General features: G+C 40.4%; 1 protein-coding gene across 2 annotated transcripts; it reads left to right on the top strand.

The window, feature by feature from the left end:
- The first annotated feature begins 10,530 nt into the window (after positions 1–10,530).
- LOC103144565 (bromodomain-containing protein 3-like) lies at positions 10,531–16,273 on the top strand. Of its 2 annotated transcripts, none has more exons than XM_007561616.2 (10): positions 10,531–10,697; positions 11,917–12,233; positions 12,365–12,502; positions 12,583–12,718; positions 13,608–13,867; positions 13,954–14,082; positions 14,161–14,307; positions 15,443–15,561; positions 15,632–15,951; positions 16,039–16,273. In XM_007561616.2, the coding sequence occupies exons 2-10, from the start codon at positions 12,039–12,041 to the stop codon at positions 16,143–16,145; spliced, it is 1,551 nt and encodes a 516-aa protein (XP_007561678.1). In that variant the 5' UTR covers positions 10,531–10,697; positions 11,917–12,038; the 3' UTR covers positions 16,146–16,273. The 2 variants fall into 2 exon arrangements, with proteins under 2 accessions (XP_007561678.1, XP_007561677.1); XM_007561615.2 differs by having other exon boundaries at positions 10,531–11,001.
- Positions 16,274–21,937: the final 5,664 nt, after the last annotated feature.

Raw genomic sequence — 21,937 nt, 5'->3', positions numbered from 1 at the left:
TGAAATAAATGACATTTTCAGTAATTTACCAAGTTCCATTGACTGGATTTCAGATCTGTTCTACATGAACCTAACAACAGGCAGCTGATGCCTGCAGAATCTAATAACACCATCTTTTTCCACCGTCTGTGACTGGTTAGACTGTGACAAAAAGCTGCACTGAATTACACATTAGCCGTGCTTCCAACAGGCCTGCCAACTGCTCGGCTCAAACTGGCACAGTCCAGGCCTAACAGCTGGTCCTGCCACCAGTTTCTGCTCCACTGGATCGCGCACTTTGAAGCGCTCCATATCTGCAGTTGGGGAGTTTTTAGAGAGGAAATGTGGTCGTGAGGCGCTGGCTGAGAGAAGACTGAGCAGTTCAGGAGTCTGCCAGCAGGGGGCTATCACGGATCAGCTTAGAGGTTGCTTCACTTTGTCAGATTTGAAATAAGCAGAAGTTTGGTTGTGTGACTACGTTTCCAGTGCATTTCTTACATTTTTGATTACATAAAACATTACAACTAGCTTTAAATGATTGAGACAACTGTTAAATGAAACTTTAGTTTTATGGGGGGAAAGCCTGTTGTCCATCCGAGTGCATGCTGCAGGACGGTTCACTCTGTGACCCGCATTCCCGTCATGCCGTATGGAAAATGCCATCCTGCAGCGCACACCGGCCTCAGGTCACGATCCATCGGTTCCACACCTCTAATGACAACAGGTCACTTCTCCCATTGCTGGCCCCGCTGCAACTCCGCATATGGTGCACAGGATTCACCGCTTTGATTAACTGGTGTCTGCTTTTCTTTTAACACCCCATCCGAAACCAGCGGGAAGCAAATGAAAACACAGTTACTGTGGGCTTTCTGTCAATGCTGCTCTGGATCGAGAGCCGCGGAGCGAAATCCAGGTGAACACACTTCTGTTTGGAGCTCGGTTCATACTAATGTGGCATCTTAATTGAAAATTAGCTGATACTGTTCTCTGGAAGCCGGAGCCTCTTCTGCTCAATATGCTCAATTTGTTTGAGGCTTTATGGTGCTTATTAATCTGTTCTAAAGCCATTACTTATGGTTGGAGAGGTTTTGCTGAACTGGTAGATTTTTAAAGACTTGTTTCAAATGCACAGAGCATGCTCAGTCCAGGAAGCTGCTAAGGAAACAAACAATGACACTGAACCTGCAGCTCCGGGCTGAATCTGGAGCAGATAGGCACTGTTTATCACACCTCATCTCTTTGCCAGGCATGAGTACATTTATTTATTTATTTATTTATTTATTTATTGTAGTAGTTTATTCCAAAAAATATTTTTTTTTACTTTGTAATTAAAATTATTTATTTGTTTAGGGTTTTTTTTAATCTGTTGTAGTTTATTCCATCTTCATTCATTACTTATTTTATATTTATACTTGAATTTTATTGCTATTTGTTTGTTGGCTTGTTTATGCTGTGCATTATTTGTTTTATGCATTCATTCATTTGTTTAATTAAGTATTAATTTATGTTGATTTTTTTTTTTTTACTTCATTCTTTGATTCTTTGTGTCTGTCCTTTGCTTCTTTCCGTTTATGACTCCTTTAGTCCTTCACTGCATGCCACTTGCTCAGGTCCATCACTCACTCCGGACCACTTCCTCCAGTGACAGTGTAATAAAACTCCTAATCATGCAGCCCTGGAGCATGGATGAAACCAAACAAGCCTTAAATGGGTACCCCCCCTTGTATTTTCCTGACATAATTTGGCCTTGGTGCGTCTGTCTTGAGAAGATTTAGATTGTTTACTTTTAATAGAAACTGTTGAGAGCAGCATATTGCCATAATTGCTTTAGAACCACAGTCTGGTGGTGCTGAAAGCCACAAAATTCCTTGGAAATAGCTGCAAGTTGATTCTCTGTCTCTTCCCTGACACTGATTCCCTGTCAGCATAGCAACACAGCTCGCAGTGAACAAACCGGCTGCACGAAGGCTTAAAAGCCACGTTTTAGGCTCACAGGATGAGAAAAAGCCCTTAAAGGTTAAGTGATCTCACGGCTCCGTGGCCACACTCAAAGAGTATTTATACATCACAGATTTCACTGTGCAAAGGCCATCCTTTTATGCAACTCCCTCGTCTTCATGAGAATAGCACTGCATATTGAAGCTCGCAGAGTTAAATGTCTTGCTGTGATATAATGAGGTGCATTAAAACACAGCCTCGGCTCTCATTAACAGTCATTTTCTGTGCTGATATCAGGGCCTGTTAAATGTCAGGGCTGTTGGAAGTTCAGGGAAGCCTTCGCTAAAAGGTTGTAACATCAGGGAAACCACAAAGAAGGACATTTTCCAAAGCTTTCATTTCACATTTAGCTCCTAGCAAGTTTTCATGCCTCCTCGACTTCACATTTTGTCAAGTTAGACGGACGTATCTTCATAAAATTGTATCCACCAGACCAACACAAAGAAGAGCTTAAGTAGGAAGTGAAAGGAAAAAATGATGAAATTCAAGTCAACTTCAAAAATACTGTATGGATACCAAATAGAAATTACATGTAGCTCATAGATGGTGATGGCTGTTTACAGGCAGGATCTGCTTTTTACTCCCATAGCCCAAAGTTTGTGTTGCTCAATCACATAAACTATCAAAACAGATGAATATTTGTGGTTAACCAAATGTAAAAAAATAAAAAATAAAAAAAATCAAGGCACATGAATCATCTAAAACAGATATGCTTGGTCATGTGTGTGGAGAAAAGCCAGCTTTGTTTTGAGCCGGAAGATAAATTGGCTAAAAATGTTCCGTCCCAGTGGGAATCCTGGAGCTGGGGAGGCGCAGCGATGAGTGAGCAGAGAGTGTAATGAGACATGACAAAAGCCATTTAACCATGAACAGGTGGCATACTGATGTTAGTGGCAATTAAGTGTTTAATTGACCAGTTGTGACTGTTTGATTTACAAAAATGACATTTCGGCAGAAATGGAAAAAAAAAAAAAACCTCCAACCTACACGATCGGAGCAGGAGTGAAATATTTGGAAAGGAAAGCAACAGCAAAAAGCTGTCGACTCTGCTGAATCACAGCAGGCATCGGCTGTAATAGATTTTAGAGAGAATAAAGAAGAGGGCATAGATTTTTCTCTCTTTTTTTCCCCCGTAAAGTATGGCAGACATGAACAACATATTGACCTGCCAGATGAAAACCAAAGTGGGGAAACTTAAGCTTGCATGAGCTGATATTTGGAACACTTTAGAGGCAGCAGGTGTAAGTTTTAAATACCAGCAGCACTGGCATTCAATCGCCTCCTGGACTAAAATCCAATAACTCTTCTTGTTTTGGCTCCACTAACGCTACAGGGGTAAAAAAAAAAAAAAAGTAAAATAATCTAGCTCTTTTAAACATTTCATGCTGCACTCTGTGCTGTAATATCTGTTTACTCGCTGTGTTTAAAAACAACGCTGATGGAAGATTGGGTGGATTTATCTCAGATTTAGCCCGAGGTAGAAATTGGCTTTCATCAGCTTGAAATATCTGACTGAGTGATCAGTCGTCTGCTATCAAATACACAGTTCAGATTAAGAATTTCACAAAGCAGTTTCTAAATAACAGCAAAAAAAAAAGACCAATATTATAAAAAAGAGGGAATTTTAATTTAAACAGAATATTATTAGACCTTCTGGCAGAGTTAAAATATAAACTCGCATTTTTGTGTGTGTTGACTCTTAATTTTTCCTCTTTAGGCCCAAAAATAATTACTTTGGTTTTGTTTCTGTTCTGCTGAAGAAAGTTGTGGCACATCAAGGCATTGATCTGGTCTGTGCATCTGCTCAGATGCACAGACCAGATCAATGGTCTGTGCAATTGTTCATGGTGACCAGGTGACCATGAACAATGGTTCATGGTCACCTGGTCACATTGTAATGTAGAGCTGTGTATCATCTGCATATGGTCTATTCTTTTTAGTAGTTATAATGAGAGCTGACGGGATCATGTAGATATTAAAGAAGAAGGACCCAAAGATGGAAGTTTGGGGTGCCTCATATGCGATTTTTGCTTTGATTAATAAAAGTTAATTACTGACAGAACACTTTTCCCACATATAAACTATATAAGTCTGTTCACCCAAGAATGAAACATCGCCTCCTACAGGCCTGGCATATGCAATGCATTGTCTCCAGTGCTACTTATGTTTTTTTATTCGGCTGTAGTATAAGCACAATTTATTTTATTGTTTTTTGGATACAAACAATAACAGTAATTTTGGAACAACATGATTCTCTATTCATCCGTTTTTAATACAAGTTTGTCGTGCAGCACTTATTGTCCGCTGTCTGCATCATATTCTTCTGTTTGTTATTAATTGAACATCGCAATACGGTGCATGTGACGCCTCTGATCGGTGTGTGCTCATGCTTCAGCAAAAATATGATCTGAAAGAGGCTATGAACATTATGAAAACTGGACAGTTTGACAATTTTACTGAAAGGACAACATGGCGATGACCAGGCAGGCTACCATGAGGCTGACAGCAATGTTAAAGGAATTGCAGGAATTTCCAACAATGACTAGTTTTGTTCTGCATGTGACAACAGTCTCCTCTGCTTTCCATGTATCCAGGGCTGTGAAATAAATGCCTGCTGGAAACCTGAAGATAAAGAGGGATTTTATTTTTCATAATGATTGTGAGTCCAAACGTGATCTACAATCCAAATTCATTTTAGAAGGATGACATGAGTGAAGAAGAACAAATAAAGTTTTGCCATGGCTGAGCCAGAGTCCAGAAACAAATTCAACTGAAAATCTGTTAGGGTTTCATGAAGATGGCTGTCGGCATGTAATGTCTTCACTGTCTGATGGATTCGGAGAGAGTTTGCAAGACAGAGCGGGGAGATATTACCAAGAAGAGATGGAGCGTTGCTAGACTGCGACCGAAGCAGAATGAATGCTAAAATTGAATCAAAAGGTGCTTTAGGAAAGTAGTGGTTGAAGGTTGTGCATGATTCTGTAAGGTTATTGCTTTTTATTTATTTTTCCTTCAAACCAATCTTTGGTTGTCATGGACACTGACCCCATGATGCCACTTTTTACTGCAAGGAGATTTTTAACATAAAATGGAAATCACAGGACATGCATGTAAAGATTATCACCTGTCTGGACTAATTGATAGTGTTTAAAAATGAAAGATTTTGATTTGAAAGAAAACATCCACGCTTGGTTAAAATGTCAAAGAACTGTGTGGGAGGAAGTGCTATGAGGGTGGAACATGAGGCTGGTGACTTCTCTTTTTATGAAACTGAGGTTTTTGATATATGGATGAAAATAAAAACACTTCCAAAACCTTTACATGTTTGTTAGAAAGGTGGAAATAAAGATAGATTTTTCCGACATCACAAGCATACACCCAAATCAACAAAAAATGGCTTCATAAAAGGAAAATTGCAGTTTTGGAATAACATAACTGAGTCCAGTGCTAACTAACTAACTGTACAGAAGAGATGACCTCCCGATCTGATTGGGTAGAACTTTTTAAAGACAAGATGTCCGTACGCATAGACTCCTACCAAGCAATAACAGCTGAAGTTAAACCCAAAGCTTTACAAATAAGGAGTTGTACAGGTATACCTTTGCTATTTCTCCATTCATGTTTTTTTCTGTTAAATAAATGTTTTCTAAATAGTTAATTAAGTTTGCACTTACATAATGTTTCACTTCCATTTATTTATAATCAGTGAGGAGCAAACAAAATCTTAATTGAACGCCTGCAGTTTGCACATTATCCATCAGGGGGCGATAGACAACTCTCACTTTCCTACTTCCAAAACACTGAAACTCCCATGTCTCTCTCTGTTTTTTTTTTGTTTGTTTTTTTTTGTTGTATGGAGTATGGATCCACTTTGGGAAAGTCGGGACACACTGTTCGTGTTGTAAGTTCGCAGGAGATAACCACCGGGAAGCTGTGAGCTCATTTCATCTCCCGGGTCTGGAACGAATCTGAAACGGGGCACAACGGGTCAAATGTGAGCAGTGGGTTGCAGTTGGGACCGCAGAAACATCTCGTTGCCAAAAGAAACCAGTGAGAGGGAGAGAAGCGCGTGAGGAAAGGGAGCGGAAGAGAACAGGGGCTGTAAATCTGTACCACGGTGTTTTGGCGCGTGCGCTTAGGTTCGATACAAAGTATCAGAAACGTGACGTTTAACGGAGGAGAATGTAAACACGAGCTCCTCTGTTTTTTGTTCCCGCTGGACATGTTTCCGCTCCTTGTGAGCGACGTGTAGGCTGTGGACTGAGCTGCTGTTCTCTCTGTCTTCACTTCTCTGCGTAATTTTATTTTTGTGCTTAAAAAAAAATACTGAAAGTTGGCATGTTTTTTTCCCCCCCTGCACGCTTAGCTGTGACGAAACGCAAAATGCAAATGCGGTAAGTGACACCGGGCTTTGTTCAGTATTAAACGAGACTTCACACCGCACACATTCTCTGCTGTTGGGATTATTTTTTGTTTGGGAACTGGATTTTCTGAAATAAACTTTTTTTTTTGGCTTTGAGAATGAAGAGGAGAAAATTCTCCTGATTTTTTGTCTCTTTAGCCTTCATGCTGGGACCACAGGAGAGCTGACATGCAGTGATACGAGCTCAGCGTCTTACTGCTGTTAACCTAAAGTTGTGACATCACGTCGTTACAGAAGTAACAGTGAATGATCAAAGACACCCAGAGCGCAAAGGAAGCCGACCAGAGTGCCTGCCCGTGCGCCGAGAAACGCAGCTCTCCGCCGGCTGTGAAGCAGTTCCAGGGCTCGGTCAGTTTTGCCAGGAGAGTCTCCGGAGCAGAGATGGAGGAGTGGAGACAATGCGGGCGGTGGTTGATAGACTGCAAGGTCCTGCCCCCGAACCACCGGGTCGTGTGGCCCTCGGCGGTCGTGTTCGACTTGGCACAGGCGCTGCGGGACGGGGTGCTCCTGTGCCAGATGTTGCATAACCTCTCCCCCGGATCGGTGGATCTGAAGGAGATCAATTTCAGGCCCCAGATGTCACAGGTAAGTCTGTGCAAAACAAACTTCAAAGAGATGATGAGGGGTTTTGGTTTACGCCCCAAACTCTGTTCTTGATTGCACACACACACACACACACACACACACATCGCACTGCTGTATGTACTGGTAAATCTACGTAAATTAGAATATCACCTGAAAGTTGATAAAAGTGAAACTCATTTCTTACACACATAGTGATATGTTTCAAGCCTTTAATTTAGTTACATTTGCTGATTATTGCAGGTGATCTAGCAATAACCTTAACACAAATGTTAGATCGTGGCCATGTTCTGGTATTCACGATTATTTGATTGAATTCTGAGTTGGCAGTCGTCCATCAGGCTGTGAGTGACACCATTCATGAAAGGCCATTAATAAGGAAGCTGGCTGTTCAGAGTGCAGCATCAATCTCCCTGTCATAAAGTTTTAGTGGAAGTAAAAAGTCTGGTACAAAAAAAAAATAAAATAAAAAAAAGACGTACAAGCAACAATGATAATTGGAGCTTTGGAGCTTTTTCACCCCCAGTTTTTCCTTCCTCTAAGCTGTTCATCAGTGTTTTTGGGACACAGCACGGTGCAACCACCTAGCTTCTTTAGGAATAGTCTTTTAAGGATTTGACATACCTCTCTGGGTTTGTGTATGCAAACCACTTGGAGTTTGTGAGTAAGCAATGTGTGTCCATAGCACAACATTTCTGTATTGTCTATATGTTTTATTGTTCTTCCATAATATTGGCTTTTTTTCATTAGCTTTAAGCTGTAATTATCAAGCTGAATAGCAATAAATGCTTAAAATAAATAAGCTTTTTGCTGATATCCTATCAGGTTTTGATTCTCACCTGGTCAGACATCCACTGAGGTGTTCTGTCATTTGATTTGGAGGGCTTCCTGTCAGAGCAAGCCCACATCTCGGTTGTTGCAGAACTGCGGTCTGCAAAAAATGCAGCGTGCAAGCAACAAAACGTAAATTAGCACAATTAAGTTCAGTTTTGTTCTGGATGAAAGAAACAATAGATCAACTCTGTAGGTGTGGGCCGTGCTTTGTGTTTGCAACGGCGGTTTTATCACAAACGCAATCATGCAAATCTCCTGCCGAGGTCTGAGCGCTTCATCGCCATTCACCTGTCTGCCAGAAATGTTGCCTCGTCAGCAAAATGATCTTGCAGTTTTGCTGCGACTTCAGCATCTTCTCATCTGCTTCGAAAGATGTTAACTCAACTTTATCAACCAAGCCAGTTGTGCAAGTGGGAAAAGATATGTTGCTTAAAAAGAGGAAGTTTCAGATTTTATTTGTTTAATCATTTACACTGAGATGTGGAAGTTGTTGCAGCTTTGCCACCCTATTTAGGCTGTTATGAGGAATAGAAACAGGATATACTATTTTGCAAGCATTTTAAGGCCGCTTAGCATTTTATATAAAGAAAATAAATATAACAGCTTCTATTCTTACTCATATATTAGTATACCAATGCAGAAGTGTTTTTTTTTCTTTTTACTTTACTTCCATTTTGTTTAAATCTGAGGAACTGTAGCATAGTTTTACTGAGATAAAAGCTTTCCCTGAATACAATGTCAAAATGTTGCTTTATAATTTGCCTATTTAAGCAGTAAATTTTACTAGTAAGGAATATAAGTATCTTTTTTTTTGTCCAACTGTGGGAACATTTAGGTGTAGCAACAGAAAGTTGCAAGTAGACAGAAAAAATAACAGTAAGAATTTGTGCAATATGTGCAATCTTACAACATAGAAGAAACAATACTGCTTATTTCAAAATTACAATGTTACAATATCTGTGCACTGATAGCAGCAACAGATTACTAGACATAAAAAAAAAGATTGCACTGATATAAACACTTATTGAGTTTGAGTTTATTGGGAGTTGTGAGGGTTATAAAGTGTATATGCTGATGGGGGGTCGGGGGGGATATGGGATGAAGCTACTTTCTGCACCTCAGATGCAGCAATCTGTCACTGAAGGAGCTCTTAGGTTTTGCAACAACTTCATGCATGGGAAGGCAAGACACTATACTCTTAATCTCTATTTCTACACAGGACAATTCTTTTTAATTCTAATTCATTTAAATTCTTTTTAGTTGGAAAACATTGTCTTTTTATTGAGTGAACATCAGAAAATTCTGCAAATTAAAACTTTTTTTTATACCGTATATGTGCCATATGCATGAAAGATGTCTGTATGAAGATGTGAAGCTTTTCATGGATGATTCTGTGACCCATAGAGTGACCTTATGCCACAATAGGCAAACATGTCCCTGCAAAGGAGAATTTGGGATGAGCAGGCATCCTGATATATAATTAGACTAAGATTACACATGAGCCGACGTGGTTTTATGATTACATTGACGTGCCTCCGTTTGTCTAGAGCTTCCCATTCACTTAATCTTGTTTATGCTTCCAACATCAATATGAGGAAGCATTTGGTTCCTCAGGAAGTCAACACGACCGCAGCAGTAGAGTGAAAAGTGCTCTGTGGAAAATGTTTCATTCTGCTTTCATTCACTCCCCAATCTGACGTGAGTGCCAGTAGGTCTGCTGAATGTTGAGTCATCTTTGTGAGGGTTGGCTGGAATTCTGAATAAAAATTGCCAGCTTGGAGAAAATAGTTGCGATTATTCCCGTTCTTATGCTACAGAGGGAGTCGAAACGGCCATCATTCGAGAGCGGCGGGTGTTTGACGGCGCATTTGTCAAATATTCTCAGCACACCTTCGCTGACCTGCTTCTGTCACAGCAATGTGTGAATATGTGTCACATGAGTCTGTCTGCGTTGCACCAGGGTTCACCCGCTCCCCCCTGTGCATAATAAAAAGAAAACCAAAATTTGTATTTCCGGTCACTCGGTTTAGCATAATGAATGTTCAAGAACTTTAACAGTTTGATACTTTGATTTATGCGATTGAAACGTAAAGGATTCAAAAGACTAATTGAACGTCTCGCATCTTTTGCGACTTCAGATGAGAATTCACTCTGAATCCAGGGCTGTAGGTTGGAAAAGTGGCACTTTTCTGCCCGTGCTCTGAGGCAAACTGTAGCCCTCACTTATCAGCTCCAGAAGCTGTGGACGTCCATGATTACAAGGCGAAGGAGAGCTCTGGATGGCATCCTTTGATCCACCCACTAATTGCCCTCCCGGTCCTTCTGAGAAAATCTGCAGCGAGGGTGGAAGAGGTGTCCTTAGTGACAAATTGGGTTAAACAAAACCCTGGCAGGAGAACGGTAGTTTGTGATTTATGATAAGGAAAAGGTCAGAGTGTGTGTGTGTGTGTGTNATGTAATTTTCATACTTTGTTTTGGTTTTGATTAAACTCTGTGTCGAACACCGATTGCTGTTTTTTCTGTGGTTTCACTTCTGCCCGCGATTCTCCCAGAATCCCAAGTCTTGGGATCTGAGAGAAGAAAATTGAGCCTGCGGTCTTTTCAAATATATATCTTAATTCTTCTCGATAATTACCCACAACTTTTATGGTTGTTTTGTATACATTTTTCTCTTGTAGACTAACAACAACAGCAAATAAGCTCTCAGGCAAGCACTGATTCATGTATTTGGATTTCCAGAGCTGTCCATCTCAAGACGACCCCCAATGGGAAGCGGACCCCGTGCTTGAGAACCGCTGCTCTAGACACTCCAGTTCAACAGGTGGCGGTGTGAAGAGGAACGCCCCTCCCTCCATTCCTGCTCCAGCCATGTCAGCTACTGGTCAGTTAGTTTTCAGTTGGTACCCCAGTCCTGCACTCTGAAGTAAATCTAATTCGGCTTTCTGATTTCATTTCCCTTCAGTAATAACTTATTTGAGTCAGAAAAAAGTCCTCAGAAGATCACCTCAACCCCCTCTCACGAGAAAAAAAAAGGAGTTCATAAACCCTTCAGTTTTTGTTCAACCGTTATTTTTCCTGGTCAGTTGTTGTAAAGGATACTTTTGCTTCGTTAAACACGAAGGTTCAGCGTCAAGACTTCCTAAACTAGAAGTCGGCCACCACAAAACAAAGAACGGCTACTCCAGGTTGGCTGTGTTTATGTGAGACTGATTTATGCCGATGCTTACTGGGCTTTGAGTGTTTTATTTTTTTTTTTGTTGCTTTAATCTGCTAGTGAGTAGCACTTTATGAAAACCAGTTAGCCAAGTGAGCTAGCGAGTGTTGCTGTAACGTTATTACGTGTTACCGCTGTTTTTTTCTCTGTCGGAACAAAGCGCTTGAAAATGTCCAACAGTTACCAGCATTCAATAAAGGATACTTTGTATTATTTCGACAACATCCAGAGCTGTTTGTTGCTTTAAACAAGTTTACCGTTTCAGTAACTGTTGGTTAAACTCTTCTTTGAACTTGCTCGATAAAACTAAAATACTTGGACTAAGATTTATTTATTTATTTATTTTATTTACGTGTTGTTTTTTTGTAACGGCCACCATTTTCGGTGTTTTTAAGGCTACTGTAATGACACAGCCCTTCACTAAATATCATCCCATAAATCTGAGCATTTTAAAACAGTGATTTTTCCCTTGATGGCCCAAATTGTCAAGTTTAGAGGGTTCAAAATAATTTGCTTAAATAAAAAGGAATAATATATCCCTTAAGATGTTTTTTCTGCTTAGTAAGACCTAGCATTTTAATGATTACATAAATCTGTTCAATTAAATTTCCCCATTTTTTTCTTGTTTTTGTACATTTATGTAAGCTAATTTATTGAGCTAATTCCATTAAATGAAAGCTAGTCTTAGAATATACAAATTTGTTAAACAGACTGAAATATTTCAAGTATTTATTTCAGTTAATTTAGGTTATAATGGTAGAAAGCTGATATAACAAACATACAAAAGATGAACAAAAAGAGTAGAGGCAAGCTTAACAATGCCACTACAATTCCCACAGCGTTGTCAGAATTGCACAGTTGTAACCGTTTGCTGTTTGATTGACAGGTTGTGTGGCATGAAAACTATGCATGAAGCAGGCTGGCGTTCCCTCGGAGTCTCCACTGAGCTGAAAGGCACATGCTACCTGGCTAAAAGGAGATAACGGCGAACCCCGTTTCACCTGCATCATGTCCTCCGACGCTGAGCCAGATCCCAAAATGCTCGTGAATCCTCCTCCTCCGGAGGTGACCGATCCCAACAAGCCTGGCCGACGGACCAACCAGCTGCAGTACATGGAGAAAGTGGTGGTGAAAGCTCTGTGGCGGCACCAGTTCGCTTGGCCGTTCTACCAGCCTGTTGATGCAGTCAGTCTTGGTCTACCAGTGAGTAATCTGTTTTTTTTTGGGGGGGTGGGGTTTACCTCATATTATTGCCAGATAGGAACTGCCCTGCATTGTCAGTCATACCTGGACAGACTGTCTCTTACATCCAAACTCACCTTCTATTTCAACAGGACTATCATAAGATCATAACGTCCCCCATGGACTTGGGCACCATCAAGAAACGCCTGGAGAACAACTACTACTGGAGTTCAAGTGAATGCCTGCAGGACTTCAACACCATGTTTACCAACTGTTACATATATAACAAGGTTAGGAGCTTCTTGGTTTAAAGAAGGTAAAGTCCTGGATATGTAAGTCCTAACAGAGTTTTCCCCATCCTCCTGTCCAGCCTACCGATGACATCGTGCTGATGGCTCTCGCCTTGGAGAAGATTTTCTTGCAAAAAGTTTCCCAGATGCCTCAGAAAGAGGAGGAGATTGTCCCTCATGCAGGCAAAGGGAGAGGCAGAAAAAGCATCCCAACAGGTAATGTAGTCGCGTCTTCAAACGGCTGACGTGAGGTGAGACGTACAGCGCATTGAAAAACAATTTGTGCTCAAATTTTGTCACATTGTAATCATAAATGTCACTTTATTTTATTGGGGTTTTTCATGTGGGAGACTCTGTTGGGGAATTTTCTATTAAATAACTGATAAGATTCAACTACTTTGTCTTTGAGAGTTTTAATTAAGGCCTTGTATAACAATGAGAGCTCTGTCTGCCTGTTGGCACCAACACCAGTATGTGTTGATCTTGAAAACACCCCTCTCTCTCTCCTCACACACTCAAGATGACCTGTACATTCCTACAGCTGGTGCATGACTCTGACTTGCACCCATCTGTTGATGTCCAGCTTACAGTCTGCTCTATTTTTACCTAATCATTAACCGTTACATGCATGTAAGAAAATACAGAATCTAAAGTAAAATTTCTTGATTTCCACCCTTTTGAAAGCAGATAAAATGTATCATTCATTCACACAAGACCTTCACAATACATCTAAAACATCGTCCAGTCAGGATGTGACTCAAACTGACAGCAAGTCTTCCTCCTTTCAGGAAAAAACAGAATCAAAACAAACCTGAGATCTCAAACGACTAAAACTGTTTAATCTTCTAAACATGAATCAAACATCCATTCCACATGTGAACAGTCCAACACTCAAAGACAAACAATCAGAATTTACAGCCAGTGAATATTTCCCCACAAAAGATAATGCAAAAATTATTTGTGCCACTTCAACAAACAGTTTCTGTCATCAGAGACCTTTTTTTTTTTTTGTCTACTTGCACTACATTTGTGTTGGTCTGTGTTGTAGTTTGGCACAATCTAAATATTTCAAGAGGGGTTGAATACGCTTTGCTGCTCCTTTCAGAAAAAAGGATGAGGCCTGAAGGCGTGGGCCGAACTACCACTCCTACCAAGAGCGACTTTGAAGCGAGGGACTTTCCGAACACAGAACATGGAGGGCTGAGGGAACAGCTAAAGTACTGCAGCAACATCCTGAAGGAGATGCTGTCGAAAAAACATTCTGCCTACGCCTGGCCATTCTACATGCCTGTAGACGCTAACGCTCTGGGGATTCACGATTACCACGACATCATCAAATACCCAATGGATCTCAGCACTGTGAAAGTAGAGCTACTTTTTATTTTTTTTAACCTTTTTGTGGATTGAAGTGTAATCCTGGCATCACTTAAAAGATTTCTGTTCACCTGCAGAAAAAGATGGATGGAGGAGAGTACCAGGACGCGCAGCAGTTTGCTGCAGATATCCGCTTAATCTTTTCCAATTGCTACAAGTACAACCCCTCCCATCACACTGTGGTCGGCATGGCCAGAAAGCTTCAGGTGTGTTGCAAATTATAATACTGTATTATTTGTTTTAGTAATTCTCTCCATTTCATGCTTGCTTATGGATGCTTGAAGGGAGTGTTCGAACAGAGGTTTGCCAAGATGCCAGACGAGCAAGTCGGGGTCACCGCTCCCAGCTGCACCATCAGCAGTCTGGCTAGTTTGGACAGATCCGAGTCGACAGTGGAGGACTCCGCCCGGTTTGCCGAGGCACGAAAACAGGTGGGTTTCATCTGAAAGAAATAAATAATTGTTTTTCATGAAATCAAAAGATATCGCAATAGATGTTCACCTGACAAAACTACGAGATTTACAGTAGATTTGAGAGATGACGCCGTGGAAAAACGGTGCTTTTACTGTCCGATAAACCGATTCTGTGTTGTTTTGGGGCTGCATTTTGTATTGTTTTATTCACAATGTGAAGGAATTTATAATGCCCAGAGTGTCGTCCACTGAACATATTCATGAAAACCCACCTGGACGACGGACTTTGAGGAGTCATCTATTTTTTTTTTTAATTGACATGAAATGTGTTCTTTTCCATTTTGCAGAGTAGTTTAAAGAAATAGGCCCATAGACAAGGGTGATTACTTGTACTTGTTTAAAAGACATTTTATCAGTATATTTTCTGCACTAAAATACACTTAAATCAACGGTTAGATATTTTTTGTTACAATTTAATATCAGTGCAATAAAATATATATTTCCTAAGGCTCATCTTCTCCAGGGGTGCTAATGAACGGAAGGTGCTGTTTGTAACATATATATTGACGTGTTAACGGTGTTGCCTTCCCTTGCAGACGTGCCCCAGAGCCATTTTCACACGTGCACTTAAATGTTCTAGAGATGTTCCTGATTGGTGAAATATGTGTCAACAAATTTCCACAACGTCCGCTTTGGACGCCTGGAAGACATTTTTCGTTTGAGTTGAATGTCTGGAATATCAGCGGGTGAGATGGCAGATCTCACAGAGTGTTTGCTGCAGATCAAAATGGCTGCTTCAATCTCCTTTCTGCTCTCCTGATTCGTTGATCTCTGCTTGCTTTTTGCCAGGAAGGAGCTGTAGTAAAAACATGTGTAACCTAACGTGTTGAGAGAGATTTCCTCAGTGGATTTTTTGCGTTGTGTTCTGCCATTCCACCACATTTCTAGAGTGTTTCTAACATAAAATGTCTAAATCAAAACCTGCCAGAACATCCTCTAGAACTCTGGTGTTCATGTGTGAAATCGGCTGCATTTCTTTCTTCACTACCCCGTTTTCAACATCTTTGGCTTCTTGGTGCTTTTAGTTGTTTTGGAGCTTTATTAGAAAGGCTTCACCACATAAAAATAATGTTCTGGTGTTTTTTCTGCCCAGCTAAAGACGGTTGATGGACAGCATGCAGCCGTTTCTCAAACCCCAAAACTGCGGAAGGAGAATGACCAGAAACAACATGGCGGGGACGTACCTAAAAGTGCTTCAAACCCTGCAGTTAGGTATGATTATTGACTTACTGCTGTTTCTATACATTAAACACAAGTTTACTCTTATTTTCTCTAATTTCAGGAATCCATTGAGAGAAAACAAAGATTGGGATTTGAGAGAGAAAGCTTTGGCGGCTACACACGAGAAAAGATGGGATTCGGATGATAAGGCCTTGCCGATGACGTATGAGGAAAAACATCAGCTGAGCCTCGACATCAACCGCCTTCCTGGCATAAAGCTGGCCCGCGTGGTCGAAATCCTCCAAGCGTCGGAGCCCACCATGTGCACCACCAACCTGGACGAGATCGAGATCGACTTTGAGTTACTGAAGCCGTCCACTCTGCGGGAGCTCGAGCGATTTGTCAGATCCTGCCTGTTCAAGAAATTCAAAAAATATCAAAGTAAGCAAAGCATGTTGGCACAAAGCTATCCTTGGATAATTTGATAATAAGATTTTGATGGTGCTTCGTTTCCTTTACGCTCTCCAGAGAAGACCAGCAAAAGTGCCTCTCAGTCCGTCAGCACAAGCAGCAGTTTGTCAGATTCTGCCTCCACCACCTCCACCAACTCCAGTTCAGAAGACACTGACTCATAATCTTTGTTCTCTATTTATATCTTGCTCTGAGGACCAAAAGTTGTTACGTGTTAAACGTTTTTTTAAATTTTTTTATCTGTTTCTGTATATATTTTAATTGTTGAAAATAAACCTGAATACCTTTTTTATTCGGTGTTTTTTATAATCTCTAGCATCTTAAAAATTTCCAAGAATCGTTTTATGATGTTCTTTTTAACATTTATTCAATAAGATCATAAAATGTTTCTGTCATAATTTAAGCCTGTTGTTGAATAAGATGATGCTTTAGAGTGGCCATAACAAATTCCTCGTACGTATTTTTTGTGATTTCTATGTTGTTGGGACATCCTGCACAACGAGAACAACCCAAAACACAACAGTAACTCCACAGAGGACCGGCTGAGAATCAAGAGTCTAACCCAGACGTTGATCTCTGAGTGAGTTCAATTCAGTAGGTTGTTTCCCAGAATATGAAAACAGGGTTTGACTTCAAAATCTGTCTTAACACAGGAGTTTCCCTTTTTGAATTGAAATACTGAAATAAATGACATTTTCAGTAATTTACCAAGTTCCATTGACTGGATTTCAGATCTGTTCTACATGAACCTAACAACAGGCAGCTGATGCCTGCAGAATCTAATAACACCATCTTTTTCCACCGTCTGTGACTGGTTAGACTGTGACAAAAAGCTGCACTGAATTACACATTAGCCGTGCTTCCAACAGGCCTGCCAACTGCTCGGCTCAAACTGGCACAGTCCAGGCCTAACAGCTGGTCCTGCCACCAGTTTCTGCTCCACTGGATCGCGCACTTTGAAGCGCTCCATATCTGCAGTTGGGGAGTTTTTAGAGAGGAAATGTGGTCGTGAGGCGCTGGCTGAGAGAAGACTGAGCAGTTCAGGAGTCTGCCAGCAGGGGGCTATCACGGATCAGCTTAGAGGTTGCTTCACTTTGTCAGATTTGAAATAAGCAGAAGTTTGGTTGTGTGACTACGTTTCCAGTGCATTTCTTACATTTTTGATTACATAAAACATTACAACTAGCTTTAAATGATTGAGACAACTGTTAAATGAAACTTTAGTTTTATGGGGGGAAAGCCTGTTGTCCATCCGAGTGCATGCTGCAGGACGGTTCACTCTGTGACCCGCATTCCCGTCATGCCGTATGGAAAATGCCATCCTGCAGCGCACACCGGCCTCAGGTCACGATCCATCGGTTCCACACCTCTAATGACAACAGGTCACTTCTCCCATTGCTGGCCCCGCTGCAACTCCGCATATGGTGCACAGGATTCACCGCTTTGATTAACTGGTGTCTGCTTTTCTTTTAACACCCCATCCGAAACCAGCGGGAAGCAAATGAAAACACAGTTACTGTGGGCTTTCTGTCAATGCTGCTCTGGATCGAGAGCCGCGGAGCGAAATCCAGGTGAACACACTTCTGTTTGGAGCTCGGTTCATACTAATGTGGCATCTTAATTGAAAATTAGCTGATACTGTTCTCTGGAAGCCGGAGCCTCTTCTGCTCAATATGCTCAATTTGTTTGAGGCTTTATGGTGCTTATTAATCTGTTCTAAAGCCATTACTTATGGTTGGAGAGGTTTTGCTGAACTGGTAGATTTTTAAAGACTTGTTTCAAATGCACAGAGCATGCTCAGTCCAGGAAGCTGCTAAGGAAACAAACAATGACACTGAACCTGCAGCTCCGGGCTGAATCTGGAGCAGATAGGCACTGTTTATCACACCTCATCTCTTTGCCAGGCATGAGTACATTTATTTATTTATTTATTTATTTATTTATTGTAGTAGTTTATTCCAAAAAATATTTTTTTTTACTTTGTAATTAAAATTATTTATTTGTTTAGGGTTTTTTTTAATCTGTTGTAGTTTATTCCATCTTCATTCATTACTTATTTTATATTTATACTTGAATTTTATTGCTATTTGTTTGTTGGCTTGTTTATGCTGTGCATTATTTGTTTTATGCATTCATTCATTTGTTTAATTAAGTATTAATTTATGTTGATTTTTTTTTTTTTACTTCATTCTTTGATTCTTTGTGTCTGTCCTTTGCTTCTTTCCGTTTATGACTCCTTTAGTCCTTCACTGCATGCCACTTGCTCAGGTCCATCACTCACTCCGGACCACTTCCTCCAGTGACAGTGTAATAAAACTCCTAATCATGCAGCCCTGGAGCATGGATGAAACCAAACAAGCCTTAAATGGGTACCCCCCCTTGTATTTTCCTGACATAATTTGGCCTTGGTGCGTCTGTCTTGAGAAGATTTAGATTGTTTACTTTTAATAGAAACTGTTGAGAGCAGCATATTGCCATAATTGCTTTAGAACCACAGTCTGGTGGTGCTGAAAGCCACAAAATTCCTTGGAAATAGCTGCAAGTTGATTCTCTGTCTCTTCCCTGACACTGATTCCCTGTCAGCATAGCAACACAGCTCGCAGTGAACAAACCGGCTGCACGAAGGCTTAAAAGCCACGTTTTAGGCTCACAGGATGAGAAAAAGCCCTTAAAGGTTAAGTGATCTCACGGCTCCGTGGCCACACTCAAAGAGTATTTATACATCACAGATTTCACTGTGCAAAGGCCATCCTTTTATGCAACTCCCTCGTCTTCATGAGAATAGCACTGCATATTGAAGCTCGCAGAGTTAAATGTCTTGCTGTGATATAATGAGGTGCATTAAAACACAGCCTCGGCTCTCATTAACAGTCATTTTCTGTGCTGATATCAGGGCCTGTTAAATGTCAGGGCTGTTGGAAGTTCAGGGAAGCCTTCGCTAAAAGGTTGTAACATCAGGGAAACCACAAAGAAGGACATTTTCCAAAGCTTTCATTTCACATTTAGCTCCTAGCAAGTTTTCATGCCTCCTCGACTTCACATTTTGTCAAGTTAGACGGACGTATCTTCATAAAATTGTATCCACCAGACCAACACAAAGAAGAGCTTAAGTAGGAAGTGAAAGGAAAAAATGATGAAATTCAAGTCAACTTCAAAAATACTGTATGGATACCAAATAGAAATTACATGTAGCTCATAGATGGTGATGGCTGTTTACAGGCAGGATCTGCTTTTTACTCCCATAGCCCAAAGTTTGTGTTGCTCAATCACATAAACTATCAAAACAGATGAATATTTGTGGTTAACCAAATGTAAAAAAATAAAAAATAAAAAAAATCAAGGCACATGAATCATCTAAAACAGATATGCTTGGTCATGTGTGTGGAGAAAAGCCAGCTTTGTTTTGAGCCGGAAGATAAATTGGCTAAAAATGTTCCGTCCCAGTGGGAATCCTGGAGCTGGGGAGGCGCAGCGATGAGTGAGCAGAGAGTGTAATGAGACATGACAAAAGCCATTTAACCATGAACAGGTGGCATACTGATGTTAGTGGCAATTAAGTGTTTAATTGACCAGTTGTGACTGTTTGATTTACAAAAATGACATTTCGGCAGAAATGGAAAAAAAAAAAAAACCTCCAACCTACACGATCGGAGCAGGAGTGAAATATTTGGAAAGGAAAGCAACAGCAAAAAGCTGTCGACTCTGCTGAATCACAGCAGGCATCGGCTGTAATAGATTTTAGAGAGAATAAAGAAGAGGGCATAGATTTTTCTCTCTTTTTTTCCCCCGTAAAGTATGGCAGACATGAACAACATATTGACCTGCCAGATGAAAACCAAAGTGGGGAAACTTAAGCTTGCATGAGCTGATATTTGGAACACTTTAGAGGCAGCAGGTGTAAGTTTTAAATACCAGCAGCACTGGCATTCAATCGCCTCCTGGACTAAAATCCAATAACTCTTCTTGTTTTGGCTCCACTAACGCTACAGGGGTAAAAAAAAAAAAAAAGTAAAATAATCTAGCTCTTTTAAACATTTCATGCTGCACTCTGTGCTGTAATATCTGTTTACTCGCTGTGTTTAAAAACAACGCTGATGGAAGATTGGGTGGATTTATCTCAGATTTAGCCCGAGGTAGAAATTGGCTTTCATCAGCTTGAAATATCTGACTGAGTGATCAGTCGTCTGCTATCAAATACACAGTTCAGATTAAGAATTTCACAAAGCAGTTTCTAAATAACAGCAAAAAAAAAAGACCAATATTATAAAAAAGAGGGAATTTTAATTTAAACAGAATATTATTAGACCTTCTGGCAGAGTTAAAATATAAACTCGCATTTTTGTGTGTGTTGACTCTTAATTTTTCCTCTTTAGGCCCAAAAATAATTACTTTGGTTTTGTTTCTGTTCTGCTGAAGAAAGTTGTGGCACATCAAGGCATTGATCTGGTCTGTGCATCTGCTCAGATGCACAGACCAGATCAATGGTCTGTGCAATTGTTCATGGTGACCAGGTGACCATGAACAATGGTTCATGGTCACCTGGTCACATTGTAATGTAGAGCTGTGTATCATCTGCATATGGTCTATTCTTTTTAGTAGTTATAATGAGAGCTGACGGGATCATGTAGATATTAAAGAAGAAGGACCCAAAGATGGAAGTTTGGGGTGCCTCATATGCGATTTTTGCTTTGATTAATAAAAGTTAATTACTGACAGAACACTTTTCCCACATATAAACTATATAAGTCTGTTCACCCAAGAATGAAACATCGCCTCCTACAGGCCTGGCATATGCAATGCATTGTCTCCAGTGCTACTTATGTTTTTTTATTCGGCTGTAGTATAAGCACAATTTATTTTATTGTTTTTTGGATACAAACAATAACAGTAATTTTGGAACAACATGATTCTCTATTCATCCGTTTTTAATACAAGTTTGTCGTGCAGCACTTATTGTCCGCTGTCTGCATCATATTCTTCTGTTTGTTATTAATTGAACATCGCAATACGGTGCATGTGACGCCTCTGATCGGTGTGTGCTCATGCTTCAGCAAAAATATGATCTGAAAGAGGCTATGAACATTATGAAAACTGGACAGTTTGACAATTTTACTGAAAGGACAACATGGCGATGACCAGGCAGGCTACCATGAGGCTGACAGCAATGTTAAAGGAATTGCAGGAATTTCCAACAATGACTAGTTTTGTTCTGCATGTGACAACAGTCTCCTCTGCTTTCCATGTATCCAGGGCTGTGAAATAAATGCCTGCTGGAAACCTGAAGATAAAGAGGGATTTTATTTTTCATAATGATTGTGAGTCCAAACGTGATCTACAATCCAAATTCATTTTAGAAGGATGACATGAGTGAAGAAGAACAAATAAAGTTTTGCCATGGCTGAGCCAGAGTCCAGAAACAAATTCAACTGAAAATCTGTTAGGGTTTCATGAAGATGGCTGTCGGCATGTAATGTCTTCACTGTCTGATGGATTCGGAGAGAGTTTGCAAGACAGAGCGGGGAGATATTACCAAGAAGAGATGGAGCGTTGCTAGACTGCGACCGAAGCAGAATGAATGCTAAAATTGAATCAAAAGGTGCTTTAGGAAAGTAGTGGTTGAAGGTTGTGCATGATTCTGTAAGGTTATTGCTTTTTATTTATTTTTCCTTCAAACCAATCTTTGGTTGTCATGGACACTGACCCCATGATGCCACTTTTTACTGCAAGGAGATTTTTAACATAAAATGGAAATCACAGGACATGCATGTAAAGATTATCACCTGTCTGGACTAATTGATAGTGTTTAAAAATGAAAGATTTTGATTTGAAAGAAAACATCCACGCTTGGTTAAAATGTCAAAGAACTGTGTGGGAGGAAGTGCTATGAGGGTGGAACATGAGGCTGGTGACTTCTCTTTTTATGAAACTGAGGTTTTTGATATATGGATGAAAATAA

This window comes from Poecilia formosa, unplaced genomic scaffold, assembly GCF_000485575.1.
Source record: "Poecilia formosa unplaced genomic scaffold, Poecilia_formosa-5.1.2 Scaffold129, whole genome shotgun sequence".
Taxonomy (NCBI): Eukaryota; Metazoa; Chordata; class Actinopteri; order Cyprinodontiformes; family Poeciliidae; genus Poecilia; species Poecilia formosa.
This window is presented reverse-complemented; position numbering and strand designations above follow the sequence as displayed.